The sequence below is a fragment of the Urocitellus parryii genome, chromosome 2 (assembly GCF_045843805.1).
Source record: "Urocitellus parryii isolate mUroPar1 chromosome 2, mUroPar1.hap1, whole genome shotgun sequence".
Lineage (NCBI taxonomy): Eukaryota > Metazoa > Chordata > Mammalia > Rodentia > Sciuridae > Urocitellus > Urocitellus parryii.
The window spans coordinates 130,307,027-130,333,618 of NC_135532.1; the positions used below are offsets into that span (position 1 = coordinate 130,307,027).

Sequence of the window (26,592 nt, forward strand, 5' to 3'; positions counted from 1 at the left end):
TTAGTCCTACTTTCTTTTTTAAAGTGCTTTACAAATTATAAAATGAGGAGTTGGAAAGTAATTGGCCTTGTGGGAGCTGAAGTCAGCTTTTTGGTGAACTTAATGTGGACTTTGATGAGCTTGTGTAGTTCTGCTTTATATTCATAAAGATAGGGTTTTGTTTTAACTTCCAAAGAAAAGCTATTCTCTAATCTAAAAACTAATCTTTGGGGTAAAGAGTTAAGTGTCCAAAGGTTTTAACTGTTCATGAGGTCAGAGGGAGTTAGCCTGGCACTTGAACTCTGCCCTTTCACAGCTGACAAGATTCCTACAGAAGTGTATTTAAATTCTCTAGTACTAGACAATGCTGGGCAGGGTGAGTGAGGGGATAGGGCTGGGTATTTTAACAAGTGATTGCCAAGGAGTAGTGTCTGGACAAAACAAAGTCACTTCCCATTTTTTTTGAAACAAAATAAACTTGAAAAAATAATTTTTGTTTGGTAAAAATGGGAGAGAATTCCCACCAATGTCCCTAGCCACAAGGGACCAGTTCCTCTGAGAAATGAATAGTGGAAACTCAAATTTGAAAACATTTTGGGAAAAGGAAAATTGGCTTTCTGTTAATTGGCAAGTGTTCCAGTGGGACTCTATTTTTTATGGGATGTTTATGTTGTATGTACCTGTATATAGACCAGAGTCTCATTTGAGTTTATAAGGTTCAGAAAAGATGATTGGTAAAATTTTTATTTTTGTTAATTTATCTCAATAAAAGCCCACTGGAATGCCAAAAAAAAAGAGGGCTTGGGATCATTCTGTCTTCAGTGCTTGTGAATCTAGTTGAGTGTGAGCATCAACTGTTAAAACTGCCCTCAAATAATCATTTTTTACACTTTACCCAATCCAGACAATCAGTAAAATGCACCTCTTCACAAATGCTTGACTCAAGCCAAAGGAGTTATTTCCTGCTCTTGTTTTTTTTTTTTTTTTTTTTTTACAGCTCAGAAATTTTGCCTTACAGTTCTCTTGGGGGAAAAGTAGCTATATGGTCAGTTTTGTAAGGACCTTGCTTAACATCTGGACAGCCACAATTTTAAGAAAAATTTCCCTCTCCCACTCAAGGGTATTTCTTCCAAAGGCTCACCACGCCCTCATACCAACCCCACCCTTAACCACCCACATTTGGACCCACCTGTTTCTAATCCCTGAGCCTGCCCTATAAAAGTCCTGAACCCCAAGCCTGTTTTGCCTGTCTATGGAGAGATGGCCTTTATTTGTCAGCTCTGACAAACTCTGGTGTGTATCTCTGCCTGGTCTCCATCTTTCATTTCTTGCATGCCTGTATCCTGGTTCCTCACTTTCTTTTCAAGTTTTATATATAAATATAGCTACCAGGAGTGTACCATAGTAGGCATCAGAGGAGACAGAGATGAAAAGGAAAATCTAAGAGCTTATCTAGTGAGGGAGAGAGGCAAGCAAACCAGAAGATATTACTTCATAAATTAAGAGGGCAGTACAAGTAATGGAATGTACTAGAAAATATGAAGTACAAGTAATGAAATATACTAGAAAATATGAAGGAATCATTTTGATGCCATGGAGGGAGTAATATCTGAACTGGGCCTGTAAATTCTCTTAATTTTATAAGCAAAAAAAAAAAAAGTTGTTTCAAAAATCCCTTAAGTACATTATTTCATTGAACTTCACAATGACCCTGTGAGACAGATAGGAATCAGCAACCCCATTTTATGGATGAGGACATTTATCTTCAAAATGTTTAAATAGCTGGATTCCAGTGTTGCACACTATAATTACAGCAATTTGGGAGGCTGAGGAAGGAAGATTGCAAGTTCAAGGCCAGGCAAAGTAACTGAAAAACCAGCCTCTACCTCAGAGCAAAGCCTGTCCAAGGAAGGGGAAAAGACCCTTGTCCTTGGAAAGACCCACAGGCACATACCCACCCTGCTGAGTTGCTTATCTACAAATAACAGGAGAGATCTTTGGAGCCAGGTGTCCCAGACTCACTCAGGCTAGGTGAGGACCCATAGCAACCCCCTAGCAACCACCAATCAGTATGAGACAGGGAAAATACCTGGGATGCCAGATGACCTTCCCAGTAGTTTATGGTGGTTGATAACGTGTTGAGAAACCGCGTAGTTCAGCACATACACCCCTTGTGGCTTAAACCAATCAATTCAAAGGAATCCTCCTCTTGTACTAACCAATCATCCTTACCCAACTTGTTCCCACCAGTGAATGTGCTAATCATATTTTAGAGTTGTTTTATGATTTTCCCGTGGTGTGTGATGATTTGCTAAGAGATGCTATGATGTATGTGAAGTCCCTGCCTTCCCCAAAGAGTGTATAAAACTGCTGCAAAGCCTCTCAGCGTCACCAGTTGCTGTGTACATGTGGAAGACCAAGCTAGCTCGCAATAAACACCTCTTTGCTGCTTACATGATCTTGGTCTCTGGTGGTCTTTGGGGTGTCCCGAATTCAAGCATAACACAACTTATTGAGACCCTGTCTCAAAGGGGGCCCAGGGGTGCTGAAGATGTACCTCAGTGGTACAGCACCCCAGTATTGAAAAAAAATAAAGTTTAACCAGTGGCTCAGGAAGCTGAGACAGGAGGATCACAAGCTCAAAGCCAGCCTCAGCAATGGTGAGGCGCTAAACAATGAAGTGAGACCCTGTCTCTAAAAAAACACAAAAATAGGGCTAGGGATGTGGCTCAGTGGCTGAGTGACCCTGAGTTCAATCCCTGGTACCAAAAACAAACAAACAAATAAATAAATAAAAATAAAGTTTAAACAGCTTGCTTTAAGTCATGCAGTTGGTAGCTGGCAGAGTCTGCACCTAAACCCACACATTTTGCCCCTAAATTCTTATGGAAAGGCACTCCATTAGGTATAAATTCTCATTGTCTTTCAAGCCTAGCCCCAAATCAAATCTATTGGAAAGTCTTCCTTGAGCTCTCAACTAATATTGGATCCTTAGAGCATTTTATACTTCTCATGGGACACTAAATCACTTTTTACCATGTATTATTATAATTTAGGTATAAATGAATTCTGTCTGTTCTACGAGGTTGCCAGAGTTTGTTGTTTAAGAGATGAGGTCTTAGAGCTGGAATTGTGGCTCAGTGGTAGAATACTTGCCTAGCATGTGTGAGGCACTGGCTTCAATTCTCAGCATCATATACACATAAATAAAATTTAAAAAGTTCATCAACAACTAATACACATATTTTTTTTTTAAGTGGGGGGAATGAGGTCTCACTATGTTGCCGAGGCTGGCTCTCGACTCCTGGGCTCAAGCAATCTTCCTGCCTCAGCCTCCTGAGAACTTAGGACTATCAGTTCATGCCACTGTACTCAGTCTCATCATCTTAAGGACAGAATCTGATTCCTGATTTAGCATTTATTACACTTGGCACAGTACTTTTCACAAATCATATGCTAAAAACTTTGAATTATATGTCAATACTATCACCATTCTCTCAGCTACCCAGGTCATTTCAGAACTTCTTTTCCCTTTCATATCTAACTTGATACCTAGTCTTGTCAGTTTTTCATAATTTTATTCTTTTTAATTCCTATTGCTCTTAATCTGGAGTAAAAGGGATGACTACTTTATATAATTTACCAAATGAGATCACTGAATCTCCAGGGCCTTCCCAGTCTAATTTATTCTCCAAACTACTCCCACATTCACTTTAACGTAATTCCCTTATGTCTACTACTTTTAAATCTTTGCCTAAAAGTCATTTAACACTTAAAACCTTTAAGTCTTTGCCTTAATTTACTTTCCTAGTCATAGCTCTCACTCTGATCCCTATGAGCTCTTCATTTTAATGAAACCTGTCTATTATACTTGCCTTGAATATGCTTTGTTCATATCCAGGATGCTCACCTGGATATCTGCCCACTCACCACTGTAACATCTATCTAATACCACCCCATCCATGATGTTATACCTCTGTTATGAAGACTTTCCTCACCAGAGCAACCTTCTTTCCCTAAACTTCAGCAAAACTTAAATCTTATCACTCATCTGATACATAGCACATTGTACCACCTATTGGTCTCATGCCAAGGGAAACATAAGCTCCCCAAGGTCAAGAATAGTTTTTCCTATAGCATTTATCTTGGTTCTACTCAATAAGTATCAATTTTTCCATCCTTATCACCATTCTTATTTCCCCCATTATAGAAATGCAACAGACATGGACATCCCAATAATTGAAATATTTTCTGTTCTCCCAGAAACATAATATCCAAAGTTTTCTGCCACAAATACTCAAAACATTTTCTTCTGACCATTTTATCTGTATTTTAGAAGCATCTTTGGTGTACTATATTGTGTCCAACTTCTTTAAATTCTGCAGCAGTGATCCACATGTCCCGAAAAGCAGACAGGGATGCAAGAATAGACCCTCCCATCCATACTGATATTTTCCTTTCTGGGGGAACTGTAACCTGCACTGAGGTATTAGGAGGTGCCACCTTTGCTATATCCTTAATTAGCCGCTTGTCTAAACCAGGGAAAGAGGTTGATCCCCCAGCAAGGATAATATTGGAGAAGAAGGAATTCCTCAGATCCACATCACATTTCATTATACTGCTGAAGCACATCTTGTCAATTCCAGGGGCATCGAGGTTCATGAGACACGGAGAGAAGAGGGCCTCCGGACAACGAAAGAGCTGGTCATGGAGCTTGAGGACCTTCCCATCAGGTAGTTGGTAAACTTTCTCTATGCACTCAGGTTTCTTGGCCCTTTCCTCTTCATAGTCTGTTGCCACATAACAAGAGGTTTCCTTAATGCTTTCAACAGTCTTTTTGTCTGTAGTACTAAGCAGCATGATGCCATGGTCCTTCAGTAGCATCATAAGGTAGTTGGTAAGGTCAAAGCCTGCCAGATCTAGCTGTTTTACACCATGAGGCAGACAGTAACCCTCAAAGATGGGTACACATTGAGTAACCCCAGCACCTGAATTCAGCACCAAGCCAGTAGTGAAGCCAGCGGCAAAGAGAGCCAGCACAGCCTGGATGGACATATAGAAGGCAGGAACACCCAGATGTTCAAAAAATACTTCAGTGGTTTTTTGCCTGTTGGCCAGTGGATTCAGTGCTGACTCTGTAATCAAGACTGGGCCATCACAGGGCTTTAGTTTCAGGTTAGAGTCATAGATGTGCTTCCACATAATCTCCATGTCCCCCCAGGAAGTAATGACACCACGCTCCACAGGATAGCTGTAGGGAGAGCAATAAGATAAATGGTAGGTTTTAATTTTCCCAGTTTCTGCTTTCTTCAGACCTCAACTAGTCCCTATATTATCGGTATCCCTTTCTAGGCAGTAATTGCTACAGCCTCTCAGAGGAGGTAACTGTCAGCCGAAGTGGCTGTTGCAGTTATACAACTGTAATTTTAAAAAACTGGAAAATTCCCAAATTATGGTATAACTTAAGTAGTTATACTATTTAGTTATTTGAAGATAAAACTCCAAATGACAAACAGCACCATAAATTATGTAACACCATTAAAGGAACTTGTATATCGTGAGCTATAGCTTTATTTACACGTTTGAATAAGTCTGTGAAGATACAGAGAACAAATAAAAGCCTTTAGATGTTTGGTACCCTAGGTCTCAGGCTGAGGCTTTCCGGTGTTCACTTCTTTCTCTTTCACCGTAGCCCGCCCCCTCTCTCTAGGCTCGAGGCCGGCCCTGCCCGCGGGGAGGAGGGAGTACCTGATAGACAGCGAATGTCTCCTTTCCTGCACCTGGTCACCCAGCCACAGCTCCAGCGCGCCGTCGGCCGCCAAGTTCTGACATTTGTCGCGGCCAACAATGTTCGGGTAGACAAAGTCCGGCTCCCGGTTCCCGGCCAGGCCGGCCTTGATCACTCCCGAGCCGTTGTCGATCACCACTGGTAGCTGGTAGCAGTTCATGCCGCCGCCGCCGTCGCCGCCGCCTGCTGTCCCAGGCCGCGCCTTCTTTGGGCTCTGCCAGGCCAGCGGCCTGGAACGCCGCGTCACAGAGGCCCTGCACCGCGCAGTCCTGTCGGAGCCCCGTGGCTGCGGGCCGCCGGTCCGGAGCGCGACAGGCCCACGGACGGGTTCCCGCGGTGAGCCCCGCGGTGCAGCCTGCGACTGCCACTCCTCCGCTTCCTGGAATCGCGGAATACCAAAATACTAGGAAAAAAATCCCCAAAGATAGCAAATCTACCCCTTCACAGGTGCATTTCTCAACACTCTGAAAAACCACGAAAACATTGTTCCCCAAAGTCCTAGAATTCTACTTAAGGCGTGTGCGTTTTAGAGTCCGCGGGAAGCTCTGGAAGGCGCCCTGGAAACCGGGAAAGTGGTCGCAGCATGGAGGCAGTGTCCTGTATCTGAAAGGCTCAACTTTTAGGAAAAGAAAATTGCCGAGTTTTAGACACTTTATTGTTTCTGTGCACTGGGCAATGCTTCCTTGAATTTCTTGCCTGGGATTTCTAAAAACGTACGCAATTAAAACAAATTATCAAACAACAAAACATCTCCTCCTTTTTCTTTTGGTTTGGTTTAAATAGCAATGTCTTCGCATTATATCCCTCGGTTTTTGGAAGCTTAGTCTTTAGTCTTGATTTTTAGGCATAAGTATGCGTCTGCCTCTTTGTAGTTTAAGTGAGGTTCATCCGCAGGTCATATGGAGAAAAAAAGTACATTGCGTATTCAAAAACAAAGTACTTGGTGTCTGGTTTGGCACACCCTTTAGGGAATTTTAAAATAAGTACACAAATTAGAAATTTTGGTTGGTCTTCAGGAGCGCTAAAAGGAAATCAAAACGGTATTTACACGTTCTTCCACGAGGCCGAAAGGTTTGCTTTGTCACTGGCTGACTAAGAGCATTGGGGGTCGGAGAAGCAACCCGTCGCGGGCTTTGGAACGTGGGTATCCGCTCAGGGATCGCATTCCCAAAAAAGAAAGCCCCAGGACGTGCCCGGGATTCTGAACAGCTTGACGATCTGGAAGGGTGGGGATGGGTTTTTAAGTGTGCCCAAAGAACTGGCAATTAGCGGGTGCCTGAGTTTTACAGCGGTCCCGGGAGCTCTGCAAGGAAATCAACTCAAATTCGAACTTTCGAAATACTTTGAGTACTGTTCAATTGAACATGTGGTTTTATTTTCTGGGTGATTGTTATTTTATATAGACATATTGTTGTCCACTAACTATTAAAACAATTCCGTTTCCTTTAGGTGAAACTGCATGTTGCAACATAGACTTCAGGGACTTTGAGGAGACCGGCCAACAGCTCGGTTTCCGTAGTGTAGTGGTTATCACGTTCGCCTAACACGCGAAAGGTCCCCGGTTCGAAACCGGGCGGAAACAACAGCGAGTTTTTTTTTTTTTTTTTAAATCAGTAACAAAGCAAAGATGAAAATTAAGTATCCACTTTTTCCATGCATGTGATTTTAATAACAACTCTGCAGAACTTTTGAGAGTCTGAACTTTTCAGTTTGGCGTTATTTGATTCATTCACCAAATGTTTTAGTAGGAGATTCGCCACGTGAAAGAACTGCCCCAGATTCTAAAAAATTGAATTTGTACTATATATAGTGTTATATTAAGTTTATAAGTATTTCTCAATAAATTATGGAAAATGGTTCTGACCCCTTCCTAATGGAACCAAGAAAAAAGATAATTAAGACAGAACCAGTCTAAGATTTTTTTTTTCTTACAAAACGGCTGTGGTTTTATTCACAAATTTGATTCATACAAGAGGAAATCCATTGAGCAGGAAGAAGCTAGTAGAAAAAATCTCACGGAAAGAAGAGGAAATAATTCAAGTTGAGATTAACCTTCAAAATAAAGTCATAGGTTAAATTCCTTAAAGTCTTTTTATTGGTGGGGGTATTGGGGACTGAATCCAGGGATGCTTAGCCATCGAGCCACATCCCCAGCTCTTTTTAAAAATTTTGAGACAGGGTCTCACCTAGTTGCTAAGGGCCTCGCTAAATTGCTGAGGTTGGCTTTGACCTCAGATCCTCCTGCCTTAGCCTCCAAAGCCGCTGTGATTACAGGCGTGCATAACAGCGCGGGCTGACGCAGAATTTTTTTAAAAAATATTTTATTAGTTATTGACGGACCTTTATTTATTTGATTACACATGGTGCTGAGATTGAATCCAGTGCCTCACACATGAGAGGCAAGCCCTGCACCACAAGATAAAATAAATATTTAAGTTGTAGTTTTGAGATTCATGATATCCACAGTTAATAGGAAAGAATCCACCCTAACACATCAGTAAGGCTCATTTTATTGATACTTTTGTATATTGCAGACATAATTGATAGCCTTTTCCCTAACTGTACTAACCCCAAACTCGAAGTAAATAATTGTATTAAAATTACTCGGGTCTAGACTTTGGAAAACCTTTTCCGGTATAAAGCCCACCTTCCTCTGATGCTGCGCATGCCCAGTGTGTTCTACTGCTTTGGTTTGCTTTCGTGCGTATCAGACTTCTTTCACCAGGTAAGGCATCCTGGAAACAGAGCTATAGTTGGCTGGCACAAACAAAACCCAGGGGGTCCCAAGAGACTTCGGGTACGTAAAAGGGAAGGGGGTGCTCGCCCTCTGCGTTAACAGCCCCCACGGCCGAGAGCCAGAGTACATAAAGCAGCAGTTTCCACTGGCTGGGCCGGGAGGGAGGATGACGGGAGAAGACAAGCAACTACAAGCCCCAGCATGCAGTGCGCAGCGTGGTCTCCCGAGAGACTGGCGGTGCAGGCTGCCCGGCCGCGGTCCAGAGTCGGGCTGACCGATACAGGCTGACTGTCGGCCAGAGAGCTCAGCATGAGGAAGAAGGGTGCGGCACTGTGCACCAGCCTTTAGGTCTCGCATCCCTGGTGCCTGCTGTTTCGGGGACGCCTAGCATGCTGGGGAGTCAGGCTTCTACTGGCCAGCTTGTCGGCCTTGGCCTGTGTGGGACCTCCACGGCACTAGAGCCTCCGGAGTTACCACGGGAGTACGGAGCCGGATGTGACGCTGCCGTCGAGGAAGAAGGGAGAGGCGGAGCGTGGCGCGGTGACGTCCTCCCAAGATGGCGGAGAGACAGTGAAGAAACTGTTCCCCCTGGGTGGCCGTCGGTGAGTGCCCACTTCACCGTAGACCCCCGTCACCGCTCTCTCCAGACCCTGGGCCATGGGAGGGCAGGCTTCTTGGAGTTCTAGCGCTGGTCGGGGCGAAGGTGGAATGCTGTGCGAAGCAGCCCCCGTGGTGGCTTTGGCCTGTCTCAGCTGTGGGATTTCGCGGGAGTGGGAACCGGGCGGAGGCCAGGGCAGTGGAGGCCGAGGAAGAATCGGCTTCTGTTGTCACTCTCCGAAGCCGCCAGGCCAGGGGGGAGTAGGAGGGGAGGGGTGTGGCCTCCTGGGGCGAGTGACAGAACCTTTGACAACCCTTGGCCCTATGCATTCCCCGCCCCTCGGGCACGCGCCTCACGCTTTGGAGAAACTGCACCGTGTAAACTAACAAGTTTTGGTGATTTGAGGGGAAATTTTTTAAGTATTTTTCTTCCCATCTGTCCCAAGGAGTTGTTTCTTGATAGTTTGTTATTTTTTTTTCCCCGTTAACCATTTACTGAGTGAAAGTTTTGAGGGTTCAACTGATGTAAAACCTTGAAATTGTGCGGGTTTTTATTTTTATTTTTTGCAGTTTGTGCAGTATTTTCATTCACGTTCATCACAGTCATTTGTTGTTATGTGCAAGGATTGTGTTAGTGTCCAAGGCAAAACAAAATCATTTATCAGGTTTTTTTTTCTTTTTTGTTGCTGGGATTGAATCCGGGTCGTTTTACCAGTGGCTGACATCCCCAGTCCTTTTTCATTTTTTATTTTGGGTCTCATTAAGTTGCCCTAGCTGTCCTCTAATTGCCTCTCAGCATTTTTAACTGGACTTTTCAGAGGAGATAAAATAAGACCTTTTTTTCTTTAAAGTTTGTCCTCTGTCCCTTCTCCCCTCAAATGAGTGAACCTTTGATGAAAAATTGTGATTATTGATTACTTTTTTTCTTTGTCTTTTAGATCAAGGGTAAAATCCCATTCTGATATCAAAATGCAGTATTCACACCACTGTGAGCACCTTTTAGAGAGACTGAACAAACAACGGGAAGCAGGTTTTCTTTGTGACTGCACCATAGTGATTGGGGAATTCCAGTTTAAAGCCCATAGGAATGTGCTTGCTTCCTTTAGTGAGTATTTTGGTGCAATCTACAGAAGCACTTCTGAAAACAATGTTTTTCTTGATCAGAGTCAGGTGAAAGCTGATGGATTTCAGAAATTGTTGGAGTTTATATACACAGGAACTTTAAATCTTGACAGGTAAAGTACACATTTTATTTTCAGTTTTAAAAGCTGCTCAGTAGTCTTTAGAGCTCAAGTCATTTGTATTTTTTCTATTCGGTCTCTTCATTCATTCTTCAAATATTTATGCACACAATGTTTTTCTTTTAATAAAGAAGTCAGTGTCACTGACTTGGGATTAACAAGTATTTGATAAGCACAAAAAACAAAAATTTAGCACATTTGTCAACCACAACAAAGGCTGTGATTTCAGCTTTGTAAATGCAAAATTTAAACAGTAAATTCCAGTTTCCCTTTGCTTTTTGATCTTTATATCCCTCTGTTGTTCTTTCTCCCTTCTTCCATCTCCTACTTCTTAAGGTATCTGGAGTATAGATGGGGGAAGAAGGAAGAACTTCTGGGCTCATAGAGTAGTGCTTCCATTGCCAACCATAAATAGCAGTGTGCAGGATAGCTTCCTGATCCTGATTCGGGAAAATTGCTTTGCTGGAGCCTAGATGGCAGTAACTCTGTTATCTCTTAACATTAACCCACCATATTAATGCTTAAATCAGGTTGGTGCTAGCATGCTTCTCTAAAATGCTTACTGCTGTCACTGCATATACCAATAGGTTCTGAGGGACCTGACAACATAGGCACTGTGTGTCTTCTCTACGTAATGAACCAGATAATTAAAATCAATAGCAATACATTTAGTAGTAGTAGGAGAAAAGGGGGAGAGGATAAAGCAAAGAGAAACTGATGATATTATTGCTGTTTTCCTACTGCTATCACTTGTGAAAGTCGTAGAAGAATATAATACTATTCTCAGTCTCCCCCCCCCCCCCAATCTCTTGATAATCCTGGGGATTGAACCCAGGGCCTAAAACATGCTAGGCAAGAACTCTACCACTGAGCCACATCCCCAGGCTTAGTCAAGACTATTCATAATCTTCTGAGATAGATTTATGGGCTTTAGAATGAGATCTTGCCAGCCAATCAGTGTCTCCTTGACCAAGTTGTAACTTCCCTGGGCTTCAATTTCCCCATCTGTAAAAATGAGAAATAACTACTTTGATATTGTTGTGAAGATCACATGAGAATTTACTTGAAGCCCCAATAAACATTAGTTTATTCCTTCTAATAATGAATAACATTAATTTTTTTTCTTCTATACTCCCCACCCACATTCTGATTCCACATTTTTCAGAGAAAAATTAGAAAGAAAAAATACCTGAAATTTTGCCACCCACTAATAACCACTATAACTTTTTTTTTTTTTTTTTTTTTTTTTAGTTCTGGGAGGCTTCTATTAATATAGCAGATTTCCACTCTATCCCCTTGATTTTTTTTTTATTATTTTTTTTATTGGTTGTTCACAACATTACAAAGCTCATGACATATCATATTTCATACATTAGATTGAAGTGGGTTATGAACTCCCAATTTTACCCCAAATGCAGATTGCAGAATCACGTCGGTTACACATCCACAATTTTACATAATGCCCAATTAGTAATTGTTGTATTCTGCTACTTTTCCTATCCCCTACTATCCCCCCTCCCCTCCCCACCCATCTTCTCTCTCTACCCCATCTATTGTAATTCATTTCTCTCCTTGTTAATTTTCCCATTCCCCTCACAACCTCTTATATGTAATATTGTATAGCAATGAGGGTCTCCCTTCATTTCCATGCAATTTCCCTTTTCTCTCCCTTTCCCTCCCATCTCATGTCTCTGTTTAATGTTAATCTTTTCTTCCTGCTCTTCCTCCCTGCTCTGTTCATAGTTGCTCTCATTATATCAAAGAAGACCTTTGGTATTTGTTTTTTAGGGATTGACTAGCTTCACTAAGCATAATCTGCTCTAGTGCCATCCATTTCCCTGCAAATTCTATGATTTTGTCATTTTTTATTGCTGCATAGTACTCCATTGTGTATAGATGCCACATTTTTTTTTATCCATTCATCTATTGAAGGGCATCTGGGTTGGTTCCACAGTCTAGCTATTGTGAATTGTGCTGCTATGAACATCGATGTGGCAGCATCCCTGTAGCATGCTCTTTTAAGGTCTTCAGGGAATAGTCCGAGAAGGGCAATAGCAGGGTCAAATGGTGGTTCCATTCCCAGCTTTCCCAGGAATCTCCAAACTGCTTTCCAAATTGGCCGCACCAATTTGCAGTCCCACCAGCAATGTACAAGAGTACCCTTTTCTCCACATCCTCGCCAGCACTTGTTGTTGTTTGACTTCATAGTGGCTGCCAATCTTACTGGAGTGAGATGGTATCTTAGGGTGGTTTTGATTTGCATTTCTCTGACTGCTAGCGATGGTGAGCATTTTTTCATGTACTTGTTGATTGATTGTATATCCTCCTCTGAGAAGTGTCTGTTCAGGTCCTTGGCCCATTTGTTGATTGGGTTATTTGCTATCTTATTGTTTAATTTTTTGAGTTCTTTGTATACTCTGGATATTAGGGCTCTATCTGAAGTGTGAGGAGTAAAAATTTGTTCCCAGGATGTAGGCTCCCTATTTACCTCTCTTATTGTTTCTCTTGCTGAGAAAAAACTTTTTAGTTTAAGTAAGTCCCATTTGTTGATTCTTGTTATTAACTCTTGTGCTATGGGTGTCCTATTAAGGAATAACCACTATAACTTTTTAATATATATTTATTCTTTTCCTGAAGATCTGTATAGATATTTACATGTACACATTAAGTAAAATTCTTCTCTTTTATATTGCAGTTTATTATGGAACTATACTTCTTTAAAAAGTAAGAATCAGGATACTGCTTCATCCTTTTGAAAAGGAAACTTTTCATGCTGTTTTGTAATTATTTTTAAATTTTGGTAAAATGAAATTTTTAAGTGAATCAGTTCTGTTTGATTAAAGGAACAAAACAGTGTCATAAGTTAATCTCACATAATAAATTACTTAAATTTGCTAAATAGTTGATTGTGCAGGTACCTCTGATCTAAGATTTTAGAATACTTGATAGAAAATAACCACATACCAGTGATTTTTGGTTGACCTTCAATTTAATGGTTTCTTTTTCTTGATTAACTATGCAGGAAAAGATCTTAACTTGATTTGAACTCACTGCAGAGCATCTTTCTTTGTGCCTTCATGCAAAGAAGCAATGTGAAGAAGAGCCAGGTGTTTTGTTCAGTCTTTTTTCGATGCATATCTTTCCTGGTGAGCTGGGGAACTAATTGTTTGAGCCCAGCCAGGAATGTAAGAGAAGATTTATACCAAAATAGAAAGGCTATAAAATTTAGTTATTAAGAAAAAAGACATGGTGGTACGTAGTACCTGTAATCTCAGATTACAAGGCTGAGGCATCAGGATCCAAGTTTGATATCCTGACTCAAACAAAAAAAGGGCTGGGACATATGGTTTAGTGGAAGATTGTCCCTGGGTTCAATCCCTTGTACCAGAAACAAACAAAACCTAAACAGAGTAATAGAAAATCAAGTGGGCTCAGGAGCCAAATTGTCTTGGTCAAATCTTGGAATCTTAGTTCTAACACTCTGTAATCTTGGACAAGTTACATAGTTTCTTTGGAACTCTGACTTTTCTTTTCCTTTCTTTCCTTTCTTTCACCAGTGCTGGGGATTGAACCCAGTGCCTCATGCATGTTAGACAAGCGCTCTACCACTAACCTATACCCTAGCCCCTGATTTTTCATTTGTATGTACAATGAGAATTATAAAAGATTTCATAGGCACCTTCTGAGGATTAAGTGAACCAATTCTGTAAAGTATTTAGCCATATAGCTGGCAATAAGTAATTAGATGACCTTCAATGATTAAAAAATGATAGAAGTCTGGATGTTATAACTTCGTGTTTGTAAACAAAAGCAAAAGATCAGTTATTGAAATAAACAAATGCTGACTGGCTCTCTTAACTGTTGCTGAGATTATAGACTATGAAATAAACAAATAGTTTGTATAAATCACTGTTTCAGTATTGAACAATTAATGTGTCTTAATGCTAGTTTTATAGGCCTTTAAGGCTACCTGACCTGGTTGTTTGGTTCATTTTATGCAACACAGAGCATATTAATTTAAGACCACAAGATCTGTTTTAGTTAAGTATAATAAGTGGTACAGGAAGTTTGATTTTTATCCTAGTAGTGTCTCTCATTAATTGTACTTTTAGTAACACATTATAAAGTCAATAAAAATGCTGAAAGATGTTTTTAGATACTGATAATGCTGTATACCCATAAGAAAAAAATTGGATAAAAAGTGAATATAATTATATTTGGGGCATTTGTGCTATTTGGCAAGTAGAGAATTAACATGATTACAAAGAGTCATTATATATTTTTAAATTATAGCAATGGCCAATAAGAAAAGAATATCTTAGGTAATATTTTCTTATCTAGGGGAAAGACTGAGACTATACCAAAAATTTATTTGTAATCTGTTTAAGATGTGGGATGGATTTTCTGAGAGAATAAAATATTCTAAGCTGGAAGTTAGGTTTACAAATTAGCCTACAAATCTACTTAATCTGTAATGAACTGAAAATTGATTGTTTGCAATAAAATACAAATTTTTAAAAGACTTTGTAATGCTAGATTGAATAAGAGAAAACAAGGCAGGTTTAATTGTAAGATGATGAGAAATAGGTAGAGATTTGCAGGTACTGTAAAATGCTTGTAGATATCCTAGAGGTTCATGATGTTATTATTTTTAATTAAAATTCAAATTTTAGTCCTAAAAGTAATAATATTACCAGCACTATATTAGTATTAACTACAATTAAAATTAGAAGAGATCATCTTAGAGGACCAAATAATTTAGGAGAGAAATGACAAGTAAGGAAAGTTATTTGAAGGTGGTCTGTTTGTATCTATATTCAGTATGACCCTTTGGTCATATTTTTAGTATTGATAACACAAACTTTCTTTTTTTTTTTTTTTGTTGAGAGAGAGAGAGAGATATATATTTTTTTAATATTTATTTATTTTTTTAGTTTTCGGCGGACACAACATCTTTGTATGTATGTGGTGCTGAGGATCGAACCCGGGCCGCACCCATGCCAGGCGAGCGTGCTACCGTGTGAGCCACATCCCCAGCCCAACACAAACTTTCTTAATTTTATAGCTAGAAAATTGGAGTTTCCAAAGGTGCAGACTCACCCAAAATAATTTGTTAGTACTACCAGCCAAATCTAGTGATTTTTCTCTATATTGTAAACTTGTGGTAGGCAGGGACTATTTGATATTTCTTAATCTCTCTCTCAGTATCACTCATGTTAGATGCTCAGTAAATATTAACTAGAATGCTGAACAGAGTGACTTGTCTTTCTATATAACTCTAACATGACAAACTGTAAAGCCAACTTAGATTCTGAGTATCACCAAAAATGTGGGAAAGTTGCTAGAGGGAGCTTAATGCATTCTAAAACATTGTTCTTCTCGGCTATGATCCATGGACCTGAAGCATTGACATCACCAGGGCATATATTAGAAATGTAGAATGTCAGGCTCTGTAAAGACTTCCTGAATTTGAACCTTTATTTAACACAATTCCTGGGTGAGTCACATACACAGTGAAGTTTTAGAAGCAGTTAAAAGTCTCCCAGAGGAGCAGGGCAGAATAGTTGAAGACAAGTTTCATTAGACTCTTCCTGTTGCCAATTAAGAAAAGTTGGGTTGCTATCTGAAGAGATTTCAGAGTGAATGAAAGGAAGCAGGGAGTTGCCAACCACTATTTTTGTTTCCATGGTTTTTTAAAAGCAACCAGATAATTAACATTGTTTTCCTATAGTGGTCCACCTGCAGCTGTAGCCATTATTTTCCATCTTTTCATATTTTGTAAAATTGAAGATCTTTGCCTAAACATTATTTTGAATGAATTAAATTGTGTAAATTTGCTGTTAAGTTATACCTTTTTTCAGTATTCTGTTTCATTTGGTTTGTAAAATATGTGTAGCTCTGTTTCAAAAACAGTTTTTCTTTGATCAGAATATTGTCATTTAGCCTTGTTTCCTTACAGTTGGAATGTTAAAGAAATTCATCAGGCTGCTGACTATCTCAAAGTGGAAGAGGTAGTAACTAAATGTAAAATAAAGATGGAAGATTTTGCTTTTATTGCTAATCCCTCTTCTACGGAGATATCTAGTATCACCGGAAACATTGAATTGAATCAACAGACTTGTCTTCTTACTCTTCGAGATTATAACAATCGGGAAAAGTCAGAAGTATCTACAGATTTAGTTCAGGCAAATTCTAAACGAGGAGCTTTAGCAAAGAAGTCTTCTCAAACTAAAAAGAAGAAAAAAACTTTCAACTCCCAGAAAACAGGGCAGAATAAAACAGTGCAATATCCCAGTGACATTTTAGAGAATACATCTGTTGAATTATTTCTAGATGCAAATAAGTTGTCCACACCTGTAGTCGAACAAGTTGCACAGACAAACAGTTCAGAACTCGAGTTGACATCAGTTGTGGAAAATACTTTTCCTGCACAAGATATTGTACAAACTGTTAGAGTGAAACGGAAGCGTGGAAAATCACAGCCAAATTGTGCTCTGAAAGAACACTCTATGTCTAATATAGCCAGTATCAAGAGTCCTTATGAGCTGGAGAACTCTGGGGAAGAGCTGGATCAGAGGTATTCCAAGGCCAAGCCAACATGTAACACATGTGGGAAAGTGTTTTCTGAAGCCAGCAGCTTGAGAAGGCACATGAGAATACATAAAGGAGTGAAACCTTATGTTTGCCACTTGTGTGGAAAGGCATTTACCCAGTGTAATCAGCTGAAAACGCATGTAAGAACTCATACAGGTAAGACTGGTTGACTGTGGGAATATTCAACTCTGTTTTTTTTTGTTGTTGTTGGATATGTATGTGTGTGTGTGTGTGTGTGTGTGTGGTTTTTGTTTTTGTTTTGGTACTGGGAATTGAAATCATAGGTGCTTTACCATTGAGCTACATCCCCAGTCCTTTTTCATTGTTTATGACAGGGTTTTGCTAAGTTCATGAGATTGGCCTTAAACTTGTGATCCTCTTGCCTCAGCCTCCTAGTCACTGTATAGTGTGCTACTGCACCAGGATGACTTTTTTTTTTAATACTATAGCTACAAGGATTTGGGTGAGGGATGCTGGGCAATGAACCCAGAACCTTTAACATTCTAAGGATACAGCCTACCACTGAAGTGTCTATTCCCTGACATAAAATAGTATTTTTATAGGCAGCATATTAGCATACAGTATTTTCCACTTATGATCAAAATTTGCCATGTTCTTTTATTCATAGAAGTATTTAGCAATGTTAAACTGTTGGAAAGCTATTTGTAATTATAAGCAAGTATTTAATGGTTGTTTGTTTTATTGTAATTGACATTTTAAATCCTAAGGTGCTAGTTCCTTATTCCCTTTTTTCTCAAAATAAGCATAAACGTGGTTCTAGCTTGCTGAGTATTCAACAGAGACAGGATTACAACTGGTAAGAGAAAATATAATCACAACTTAAGCCAGTTTTCACATATTACCAACCACTCTTATTATGTGCTCCTTTGTTGACTTCTGAACATGTTTATTAGAATCATATATATAGGGGCTGGGGTTGTGGCTCAGCAGTAGAGCACTTGCCCAGCACGGGCAAGGCCCTGGGTTCAATCCTCAGCACCATATAAAAAAAAAATCAATTAATTAAAGATATTGTATACAACTAAAAAAATAAAAAAAAGAATCATATATACATTCTTAGATGGGCACAGTGGTGCATGTCTATAATCCTTGCTGCTTGGAAGGCTGAGACATGAGGGTCACAAGTTCAAAGCCAGCCTCAGCAATGGCGAGGCACTTAGCAACTCAGTGAGACCCTGTCCCTAAATAAAATACAAAAATAGCAAAATAGGGCTGGGTATGTGGCTCAGTGGTTGAGTACCCCTGAGTTCAATCCCGGGTCCAGAAGGAAAAAAAAAAAGAGTTGTAATTTTTCGTCAGTTTCTACCTTTACCTTATTTTGCTTGTTCTCTTTCTGGTGGCAAAGTATGAGCACCATTGGTACACTTACATTTATGCTTTTTTATATATATTTCTCTTATTGGTCACTTTTCACTATTATGAATTATAATGAGAAACATTAATTTATTTTATTCTACCAATATTTCCAATATTTTCAATAGTCTGGAAAGAGGTCCTCTTTACTTTTTTTTTTTTTGAGATAGAGAGAAAGAGAGAATTTTAACATCATTTAAACATCTTTGTTTTGTATGTGGTGCTGAGGATCGAACCCAGGCTGCATGCATGCCAGGCGAGCGCGCTACTGCTTGAGCCACATCCCCAGCCCAGCAGTTAACATTTTCTAAATACCAAAACTACTACTATTGATGAACACTTTTGAAAACTTAAATGACTTTAGCAACTAAAACAGAATTTTTCCTTCTTAACATATTTATTTGCTCCTTCAGGTGAGAGGCCATACAAATGTGAATTATGTGATAAAGGATTTGCTCAGAAATGCCAGCTAGTCTTCCATAGTCGCATGCATCATGGTGAGGAAAAGCCCTATAAATGTGATGCGTGCAATTTACAATTTGCAACTTCTAGCAATCTCAAGATTCATGCAAGGTAATACAAACAAAAAATGACTTGTTTAACTTTAAGTTTGTTAATCACCATAATCTTATGAATATACTGCTATATTAAAATTCAGGACAGTAGTGGTTCCAGCCTTCAGTATTCTTAGCACAATCCAGAAAATGTGGTAGTTGAAGGGTAATAAGAAGGGGTAAAAACTAGGAAATAAGGTCAGGGTGATATGGTGATTGGATGGTATAGTTCCCCCCCAACCCCATAAGCCATTGCAGAGCTTTACCTCTTGAGATTGAGAAACAAGTGATATGACTTGCATTTTAAGAGGATCATTCGGGCTGCTCTAGTAGGAAAAGACTGTAGGATTGCAAGAGTGGAAGCAGGGTGACTAGTTAGGAATCTGTTCATAAAATTCAAGTGAAGGGATTATGACTTAGGGCAGGGTCATAATAGGCAAGGGGATGGGTACCAGACATTTTAGAAATAGAACTAACAGAATTTGTTGACAGCTTGGATACAGGATCTGTAAGAAGAGTCAAAGATGATTTCAAGGTTTGGGGCCTGAGGATCTGAAAGGATGGAGCTGACATTAATGGAGGAGGGTTATAGAGAGAGCTGTTTAAGAAGGAGTTCAAGAGTCTACAAGTACAGTTCTGAAAATTTTAAATTTGAAATGACTACTACACATCTCACAAGAGATGTGCCATAGACAATTAGTTATCTAAGTCTGGAGCTTAGGAGACAAATTTGGTAGTCATCAGTCTATGGTCACCAAGAGAATGAATGTGGATAGAAAAAGGTGGGAAGACTAAATCCTGAAGTACTCTAGGGAGCTCTTAGATCTGGGATATGTGCAAAAACCAGCAGAGGTAGTCAGTAGAAAAGAAGGGCCAGTGTAAGAGGAAAACCAGGAAAATGGGCTGCCCTGGTATCCAAATGAAGACAATTATTCCAGAAGGGCATAATCACCTCCTAAATTCTGGTGATAGGGAGATGAAGATTTAAGAATTTACTTGAATTTAGTGAAATGGGAGGTAAGCAATTCTCATAACAAAAGCCTTATTAGCAGAGGTTAGTAGAGAATGAAGTGAGTAGAGAAGAAATGGAAATAAAAGTTTTAGAGACTCAAATTTTTGGTAAAAGGGAACAGATAAATGGAGGAATAAGGTGGGTCAGGTTTGTTTTTGTTTTAAGAGGGAAGACATACTGTTTGTATGCTGTGATCCAGTAGCAGGGATGGATGGTATAGGATGGGGGGCGGGTATATTGTAGGAGTGATGCCGTTGAGTAGGATTTCAAGTACTGTACAAATAGTCTCTCTGGATTCAGATGAACTGTCATCCTCATATTTGTTTCCAGAAGGAAAACAAAACGATATAGGAGGCAAGATGTCAGCTGGGAGCAAGGATGGATGAGGATGTGCTGGTGATTTGAGGAAGGAATTTTGACAAATGAGTGAACGGACCAATAAAAATAAGTGCAGTATTAGGAATTCACTGGCAACCATGTAAAGATGATAGCAAAACTTCCTGGCTCTCAAAACTAATGTTTTAATAATTTTATTTAACATTTAATTTTGGCAGTGTTTTACATTGAAACAACTATTGATTTTAATTTGAAATAAAATACTCTGTGAAATATTATTTGCAAAATGACTGCTGCATAGTTTTACCTCTAAATTGTTTTACTTAACAGAATACAATTGTGTATTTATTTACCAACAGGAAGCATAGTGGAGAGAAGCCATATGTTTGTGATAGATGTGGACAGAGATTTGCCCAGGCCAGCACCCTGACCTATCATGTCCGTAGGCATACTGGAGAAAAGCCATATGTGTGTGACACCTGTGGGAAGGCATTTGCTGTCTCTAGTTCTCTTATCACTCATTCTCGAAAACATACAGGTAAGAGTTTAACACAGAGATTGCCTAAAATAAGGAAAGTTGTACATAAAAGAAAAAGGGGAATTGGCCCTTTATAGAAGGAAGATTATAGATTTTATAGTTAGATATCTGTTCATACTTCTTGAAGCTATTGTGATTTTCACCTAAATATTAGATATAAAATCTGACACATTTTCTAGAATAATACAGGTGGATGAAATTTTTTATCATGTAACACATTAAAATCAGTGAGGTAATTTTGATACTTACATAAACTTGAATTAAGACATGTTTTATAACTTTAGAAAACATCCTAAGCCTCTTGAGAATTTATTTCCTTTGGGTAAATTGTGGAGGGAAGTTAAGAGGTAGGAATAGGTTTAGGTGGTACAGAATTTAAACTTAAGACTTTTCCTACATAGACATTCTGAGATTTGTAACTTAAACAGATAATGCAGCATATTATCAGTCTTGAAGCATACTATTGATTTGAGTCTCATTTTTTGGTAAGGTATGTTTTAAAAGAGAATCGTCCTTAAGTGCTTTATTCTCCTTGAATAATATAATAGATGCAAGATCTGAAATATGGATTCATGAATTTACATAATCTTAATCACCTAAAAATCTACTTGCCCAGTTCATCTCTACCAGAAGGGACATTTGTAGGAATAAAGTTTCAGTATATGAAAAGTATCAGGTTATAAGAACAGTATAAAATGATTATTAATAATTCATATAAGTTGGATCACTGAAACTACCTCTAAAATACAACATAGGTTTTAATTTAAATATTTTAGAAAGCTTACTTTAGATTTTTTGTAATTGACAAATATTATGTTGGTTATAGTACACCACTTCGCTATCTTTTATTTTCCATCTAGGTGAAAAACCATACATATGTGGTATTTGTGGGAAAAGTTTTATTTCCTCAGGAGAGCTCAACAAACACTTTCGATCCCATACAGGTCTGTGTTTAGGGAGAACGTATTATTTTTTGTTCTCTCTTAATTTCTTTTAATGTAAACCTTGGCTTTTAAACCATTATGAACTATATGGTATCTAGTCATAATTTACCTATAACAATATTTTAATGTATGAATATCAACATTTTAATTGCCTTTTTTTGTTTAAAATATGAATTAAATTTGGTCAGGAATTTTAAAGATTTTCCAAGAAATATGCCAGAAATCAATAGGATTTGAATTAAATCACACAAATGTACCAAGAAACAAAAGGAACCAATAATATCAAGAAAATATCAGATTTTCTTATTAAACTGTTTCTGTACGCAAGATTTAGGAATAAATTTAAACATTTTATTGTAAAAAGTAGTACAAAAGCATATAAAGAAAATATTTAAAACAAAGGAAATACCACTTTTAAAGTATAGTATTTTAAAGAATTCTTCCTCATAATTCCTAAGTAGATTAGTGTGAATATCTAGTAGAGATTTAATAAATTTATTGGCAACTTCTGTATTCCCATGTTTCTTGGTTTATGGTGTGAAGCACTGAATCGCTCTTATTTCAAAAGAATTACAGAGCTGGGGATGTGGCTCAGGGATAGAGTACTTGCTTAATGTGTGCAAGGCCCCGGATTCTATCCCCAGCACCACAAAAAAGGGAAAAAAGAGAATTATAATATTGTACCCTATTGTCATTGTTTAAGAATTTTCTAATTTATAAGCTATCTGAGAGCAGAAACCATAATTACATTGTTTTCTCTAGCTCTTTTAGCCAGGGTCTGGCATAAATTGACACTCAATAAGTACCTAAATGATAGAAGTAAAAGAGTAGGTTACTTTCTGGTTTGTAAACAAATTTCAGATAATGAAAAAAAAATACTCAAATTTTTCTGAAATTGGGATATACTATGAAGTACAGGAATGCCTATGTGTATAGAATTTCTCATTTCAGTATATTATAACCAAGTGATTAAAATGGTAGATTAAAACCAAACTTAAAAAGTATAATGATTTTTGCCTTATATTCATAAACATTGAACATTCAACAGCTTTGTGAATATTAAAGTTTTAACTTGCTTTTTAGGAGAAAGACCATTTATCTGTGAATTATGTGGAAATTCTTACACAGATATTAAAAATTTAAAGAAGCACAAAACAAAAGTCCATTCTGGTAAGTACTTTGTTGTTCTCCCATTGCTGCGTTTCGTTAAAATGTTGAGTGTACATTTTAACAGTTTAAATTAGATATCAGTTCTTAAAAACTAAGACCAGAAATCTAATAAATAAATGGAAAATGTAGGACATAATAGATAAAAAGTGATATAGTTTTTCTGGGGTATTAGGAAAGTTCTAATTTTAGGAATTTTAGGAATGAACAGAGTTCAAAGAATGAACATGGGTAAGGGAGGGTTCTTTCTAGGCCAGCCTCAGCAGCCTAGTGAGATCCATCTCAAAATAAAAAGGGTTGGGGGTGTATGTGACTGTGGTAGAACTTCCCTAGGTTCAAACCCCCAGTATCGCTAAAGAAATAAACAATACAAAACAAGAAAAAAAGATAGTAGAAAGTTTTCCCCCTGAGTAAAGCAGAATTTCTGACCTCTTAATATAAATGTAAGTGCCATTATCTGAACTTGAGTTCACAGAATAGTAAAACACTCAAATTTTTTGTTTTCCAGTATTTAGAAGGTACTGGAGTAAAAAATCTGAGGAATTTACAGCCTAGTTGAAGATTCAAGGCATACGTAGGTAGACTGTTATATAGCAGTGAGAGAGAGATGCCACAAGGCAGTATATGAAACTTTACAAATGTATAATGAAGTAATAAAAAAAAGTTTGTTCTTATCTAGAATAACTAGTTCCATTTTTTTAATGGAGTTGGTGCTTAAACTTAGCCTTGAGACCCAGATGGAGTATGTATAAATAAGGCAGGTATATCAGTAAAAGAGAAAATGCTAACACAAAGCTGCGAAGGTTTAGTGCAGTTCTGGGACCAGTAAGTAGATTTGTGTAGTTCAGGCATTTGGGGTTTTTTAAAAAGATTGTGTGAATTTTTTCCCCTTCCATTTCAGGTACAGATAAAACTCTGGATCCCAATATGGAGGATCATACTTTGAGTGAACAAGATTCAATACAAAAAAGTCCTTTGTCAGAAACTATGGATGTGAAGCCTTCTGATATGACTCTACCATTAAGTCTTCCACTTGGGACTGAGGACCACCACATGCTTCTGCCTGTCACAGATAATCAGTCTCCTACATCAGATACATTGTTGAGGTCAACTGTGAATGGATATTCAGAACCACAGTTGATTTTTTTACAACAATTGTACTGACTTTATGAGGAATATGGAATTGCTAAGACTTCTGTGGTAGTAAGCATAAACATCTCTGGTAAGGTGCATATATTCATATTAAATTCTCATTCATTTGAATTGTGACCATTCTTTTCATTCACCGAAGTAAAAGCACCTGATGCTGCATTCATAACTGCAGTGCTTGTTTTGTTTGGGGGCTTTTATGTCTAGACTATATACACAGCTTTTTAAGGAATGAATTAATTCTGTGGTAGCACTATCTTGGGTGGGTGGATTAGTTTTATTCTCTTTTAAATTAGAGCCTTCTTAATTCCATTTTTATTTGAATTTTAGAGTTGCCTTCATTTATTGAAGTAGAATCTGTCAGTTTGTAGTGCTTCTGTTTTGACCTGTGGGATTTTCTAATCTTCCCCTACCCCATTCCCGCTCAAAATTTAAACAAAATCCATGCTAGTATCAGTCCTAAAGTGTTGTAAGCTCCATAGGTCAAACCATAAACTATGGTGGAAAATTTTTTCATATTTCCACCTATGAAAATTCAGTCACTGAGTAAGAGCTGTGCTGTTTTTATAATTATATGTTCCATTAGAGGTAACTTCTCTAATGAAACCAAAAGAATTGTTTTTTCTTAAAAACTAGGAAACTATAAAAATTTTCGTCATTTAGAACTCAATATTCTGGGTTCTAAACCAATGGTCAGTTGAGTCGGTGTTTTTGATTTATTGGAGACTATATTTTCAAAATGTATTTTAAATAGACATTTGGTGTTTTTAATCTAGTCAAGACAGTTTTGAAATTTGATTCAGTTTATATCTTATTGAGTTTTTGGATTGGAAATGAGGAATATATACTAAGTTTTGAAAATTTTTGATAAGCCTCTCATGACTATTATACACTTTTTAAAACAAATATTCTACAAAGAATTTTCTGGACACAAATAGTGTAAACTAGAAATCACTTTGCTTCTAAATTTGATACATTATATTGCATAAAGATTCAAGAAATTCGCCTAGCAAACTTGAGGCACTGGCTGTCCACAGCACTTCAAAAAAGGAAAAGAAGAAATCAATTTCAATTACAGTTAACATTTTGGGTTATCAAAAGTTCAGTTTATCAAACATTTTATATAAGCTTTGTGTTCTTAAATTTTCTAAGTTGAATCACAATTTTGGGTTGTTGTCATGGTTTTATATTGCTTCTTTTTCTTCCAAGAGGAAAATCAGTATTTATCCTCATATTTGCTACCACTCTTTTCCATCTCACTTTTCCTACATATTAATTTATTTCACCCTTGATCTTTGAACATTAAATTATTATTGTTTCACAAAGTCATTTCCCATAATGCTGATAGAACATCATGGTGACATAATTTCTCATTTCTTCCATGCATTAATTGTGGCTTATTTGTTTTTGAGTTTTAAACTACACGTATAATAAAGTTAATGTGTTCATTCATCTTGATTTCTTTAATCACAATTTTCTTTATTTGGGGTCCAAGTCATAGGAATATATTGAAGGATGTAATAAAAACAGTGAATTTTGTAGACTAAGAAATTTTCACCATTTCCCAGCACACACAATTTATTTTCACAATAAATTGCCACCAGTGGAAATGACTTAATTAAATAGAGTATAAAATGCTACATTTGTATAATGCAAATTTAGTGTTTGGTCATTTAGTTAAAAAAATCTAATTATGCATGTGTATTAAGTTAACGTACTGGGTTTAAATAAAATCTATATAAAATCTATAAAGTTTAATGTTAAGCTAATTTGTTTTAGCTTAAATTCAGTAGGAAATTTGAATGTGAAGAAATTTAAAAAATTAAAACACTCAAGCCTCTTTAAGAGGTTTGCCAAAATGGAAAGATTAGTTTAATCTATATCTTCATTAATCCAAACTTCTAATGGATAAAATTTCTTTTTAAAAAATGACTATGGCCATGGCATAATTCTGTGAGGGCAAGAATGGTCAAATTTCTTCAAATATAATGATAATTAGTATTTTGCCTTTGCATAAATTAGCCTACAAAGTTATTATTTTTAGTATTATTTAGTAAAATTGGAGTGGCTGGGGTTGTGCTTTTTTAAAATCACATCTGCTTAGCTAAAATAATTTTACTTTAATATTGCTTGAGTCATTGTTATCCTCTCCTTTTCACTAATTATAGACCAAGAGAGCTTGACGACAGTATCCCTTATAATTTTACTATTTATCATAATATGCTTGTATTTTAGTTTGTCTGGTAATCATGATAACACATGAATCATTTAATTAACTCCTTTAAATATATTTGTTAAGCAATGCAGGAAAGATTTAATTAGTCAAGTATTACAGAATTTTTTGAAAGTTTGTCTTTAGAATGTTGAATATCTTTCTGAGAAACTATTATTTTCTAAATGAATTAATTTTATACTAGATTCCTACTGTATTGCTAGTTTTAAACTTTATAAAAGGAAATCATAGATCATTTATAAATGAATTTTTTGCTATTTTAAAATGGTATTTGTTTTATGTTTAATTTCACAGGATAATTTTGGTAGACACACTTTAGAAATTTTTTTTTTCCCCAAAGTGAGAGCTT

At 37.6% G+C, this 26,592-nt stretch overlaps 2 protein-coding genes and 1 non-coding gene across 6 annotated transcripts; 2 read left to right on the forward strand and 1 right to left on the reverse strand.

Annotated features, from left to right (window-relative positions):
- Positions 1-3,472: 3,472 nt before the first annotated feature.
- On the reverse strand, positions 3,473-6,702 carry Actrt3 (actin related protein T3). The gene is made up of 2 exons (XM_026394987.2): positions 5,728-6,702; positions 3,473-5,230 (listed from the first exon to the last, which is right to left on the reverse strand). The coding sequence occupies exons 1-2, from the start codon at positions 5,925-5,927 to the stop codon at positions 4,312-4,314; spliced, it is 1,119 nt and encodes a 372-aa protein (XP_026250772.1). The 5' UTR covers positions 5,928-6,702; the 3' UTR covers positions 3,473-4,311.
- A 574-nt stretch (positions 6,703-7,276) lies between these two features.
- Trnav-aac (transfer RNA valine (anticodon AAC)) lies at positions 7,277-7,349 on the forward strand. Its single transcript has one exon. It is a non-coding gene; the product is annotated as a tRNA-Val (tRNA).
- Positions 7,350-8,323: 974 nt separating this feature from the next.
- On the forward strand, positions 8,324-24,124 carry Mynn (myoneurin). Of its 4 annotated transcripts, none has more exons than XM_026394981.2 (8): positions 8,325-9,106; positions 10,040-10,336; positions 16,302-17,092; positions 18,724-18,883; positions 20,572-20,750; positions 21,611-21,694; positions 22,778-22,864; positions 23,763-24,124. In XM_026394981.2, exons 2-8 carry the CDS (start codon positions 10,071-10,073, stop codon positions 24,023-24,025), a joined length of 1,830 nt encoding a protein of 609 aa, XP_026250766.1. In that variant the 5' UTR covers positions 8,325-9,106; positions 10,040-10,070; the 3' UTR covers positions 24,026-24,124. The 4 variants fall into 4 exon arrangements, with proteins under 4 accessions (XP_026250767.1, XP_026250766.1, XP_077651435.1 ...); XM_026394983.2 differs by lacking the exon at positions 8,325-9,106 and adding an exon at positions 15,277-15,362 and having other exon boundaries at positions 10,247-10,336; XM_026394982.2 differs by lacking the exon at positions 21,611-21,694 and having other exon boundaries at positions 8,324-9,106.
- Positions 24,125-26,592: the final 2,468 nt, after the last annotated feature.

Bases quoted from the DNA above. Each gene is read 5' to 3' on its own strand.
- Actrt3 (XM_026394987.2), bottom strand. From the start codon at position 5,927: ATGAACTGCTACCAGCTACCAGTGGTGATCGACAACGGCTCGGGAGTG. The intron at 5,231-5,727 runs GTACTCCCTCCT...CTCTCCCTACAG, and splicing joins AGACATTCGCTGTCTATCAG to CTATCCTGTGGAGCGTGGTG.
- Mynn (XM_026394981.2), top strand. From the start codon at position 10,071: ATGCAGTATTCACACCACTGTGAGCACCTTTTAGAGAGACTGAACAAA. The intron at 17,093-18,723 runs GTAAGACTGGTT...TTGCTCCTTCAG, and splicing joins GCATGTAAGAACTCATACAG to GTGAGAGGCCATACAAATGT. The intron at 20,751-21,610 runs GTAAGAGTTTAA...TTTTCCATCTAG, and splicing joins TCATTCTCGAAAACATACAG to GTGAAAAACCATACATATGT.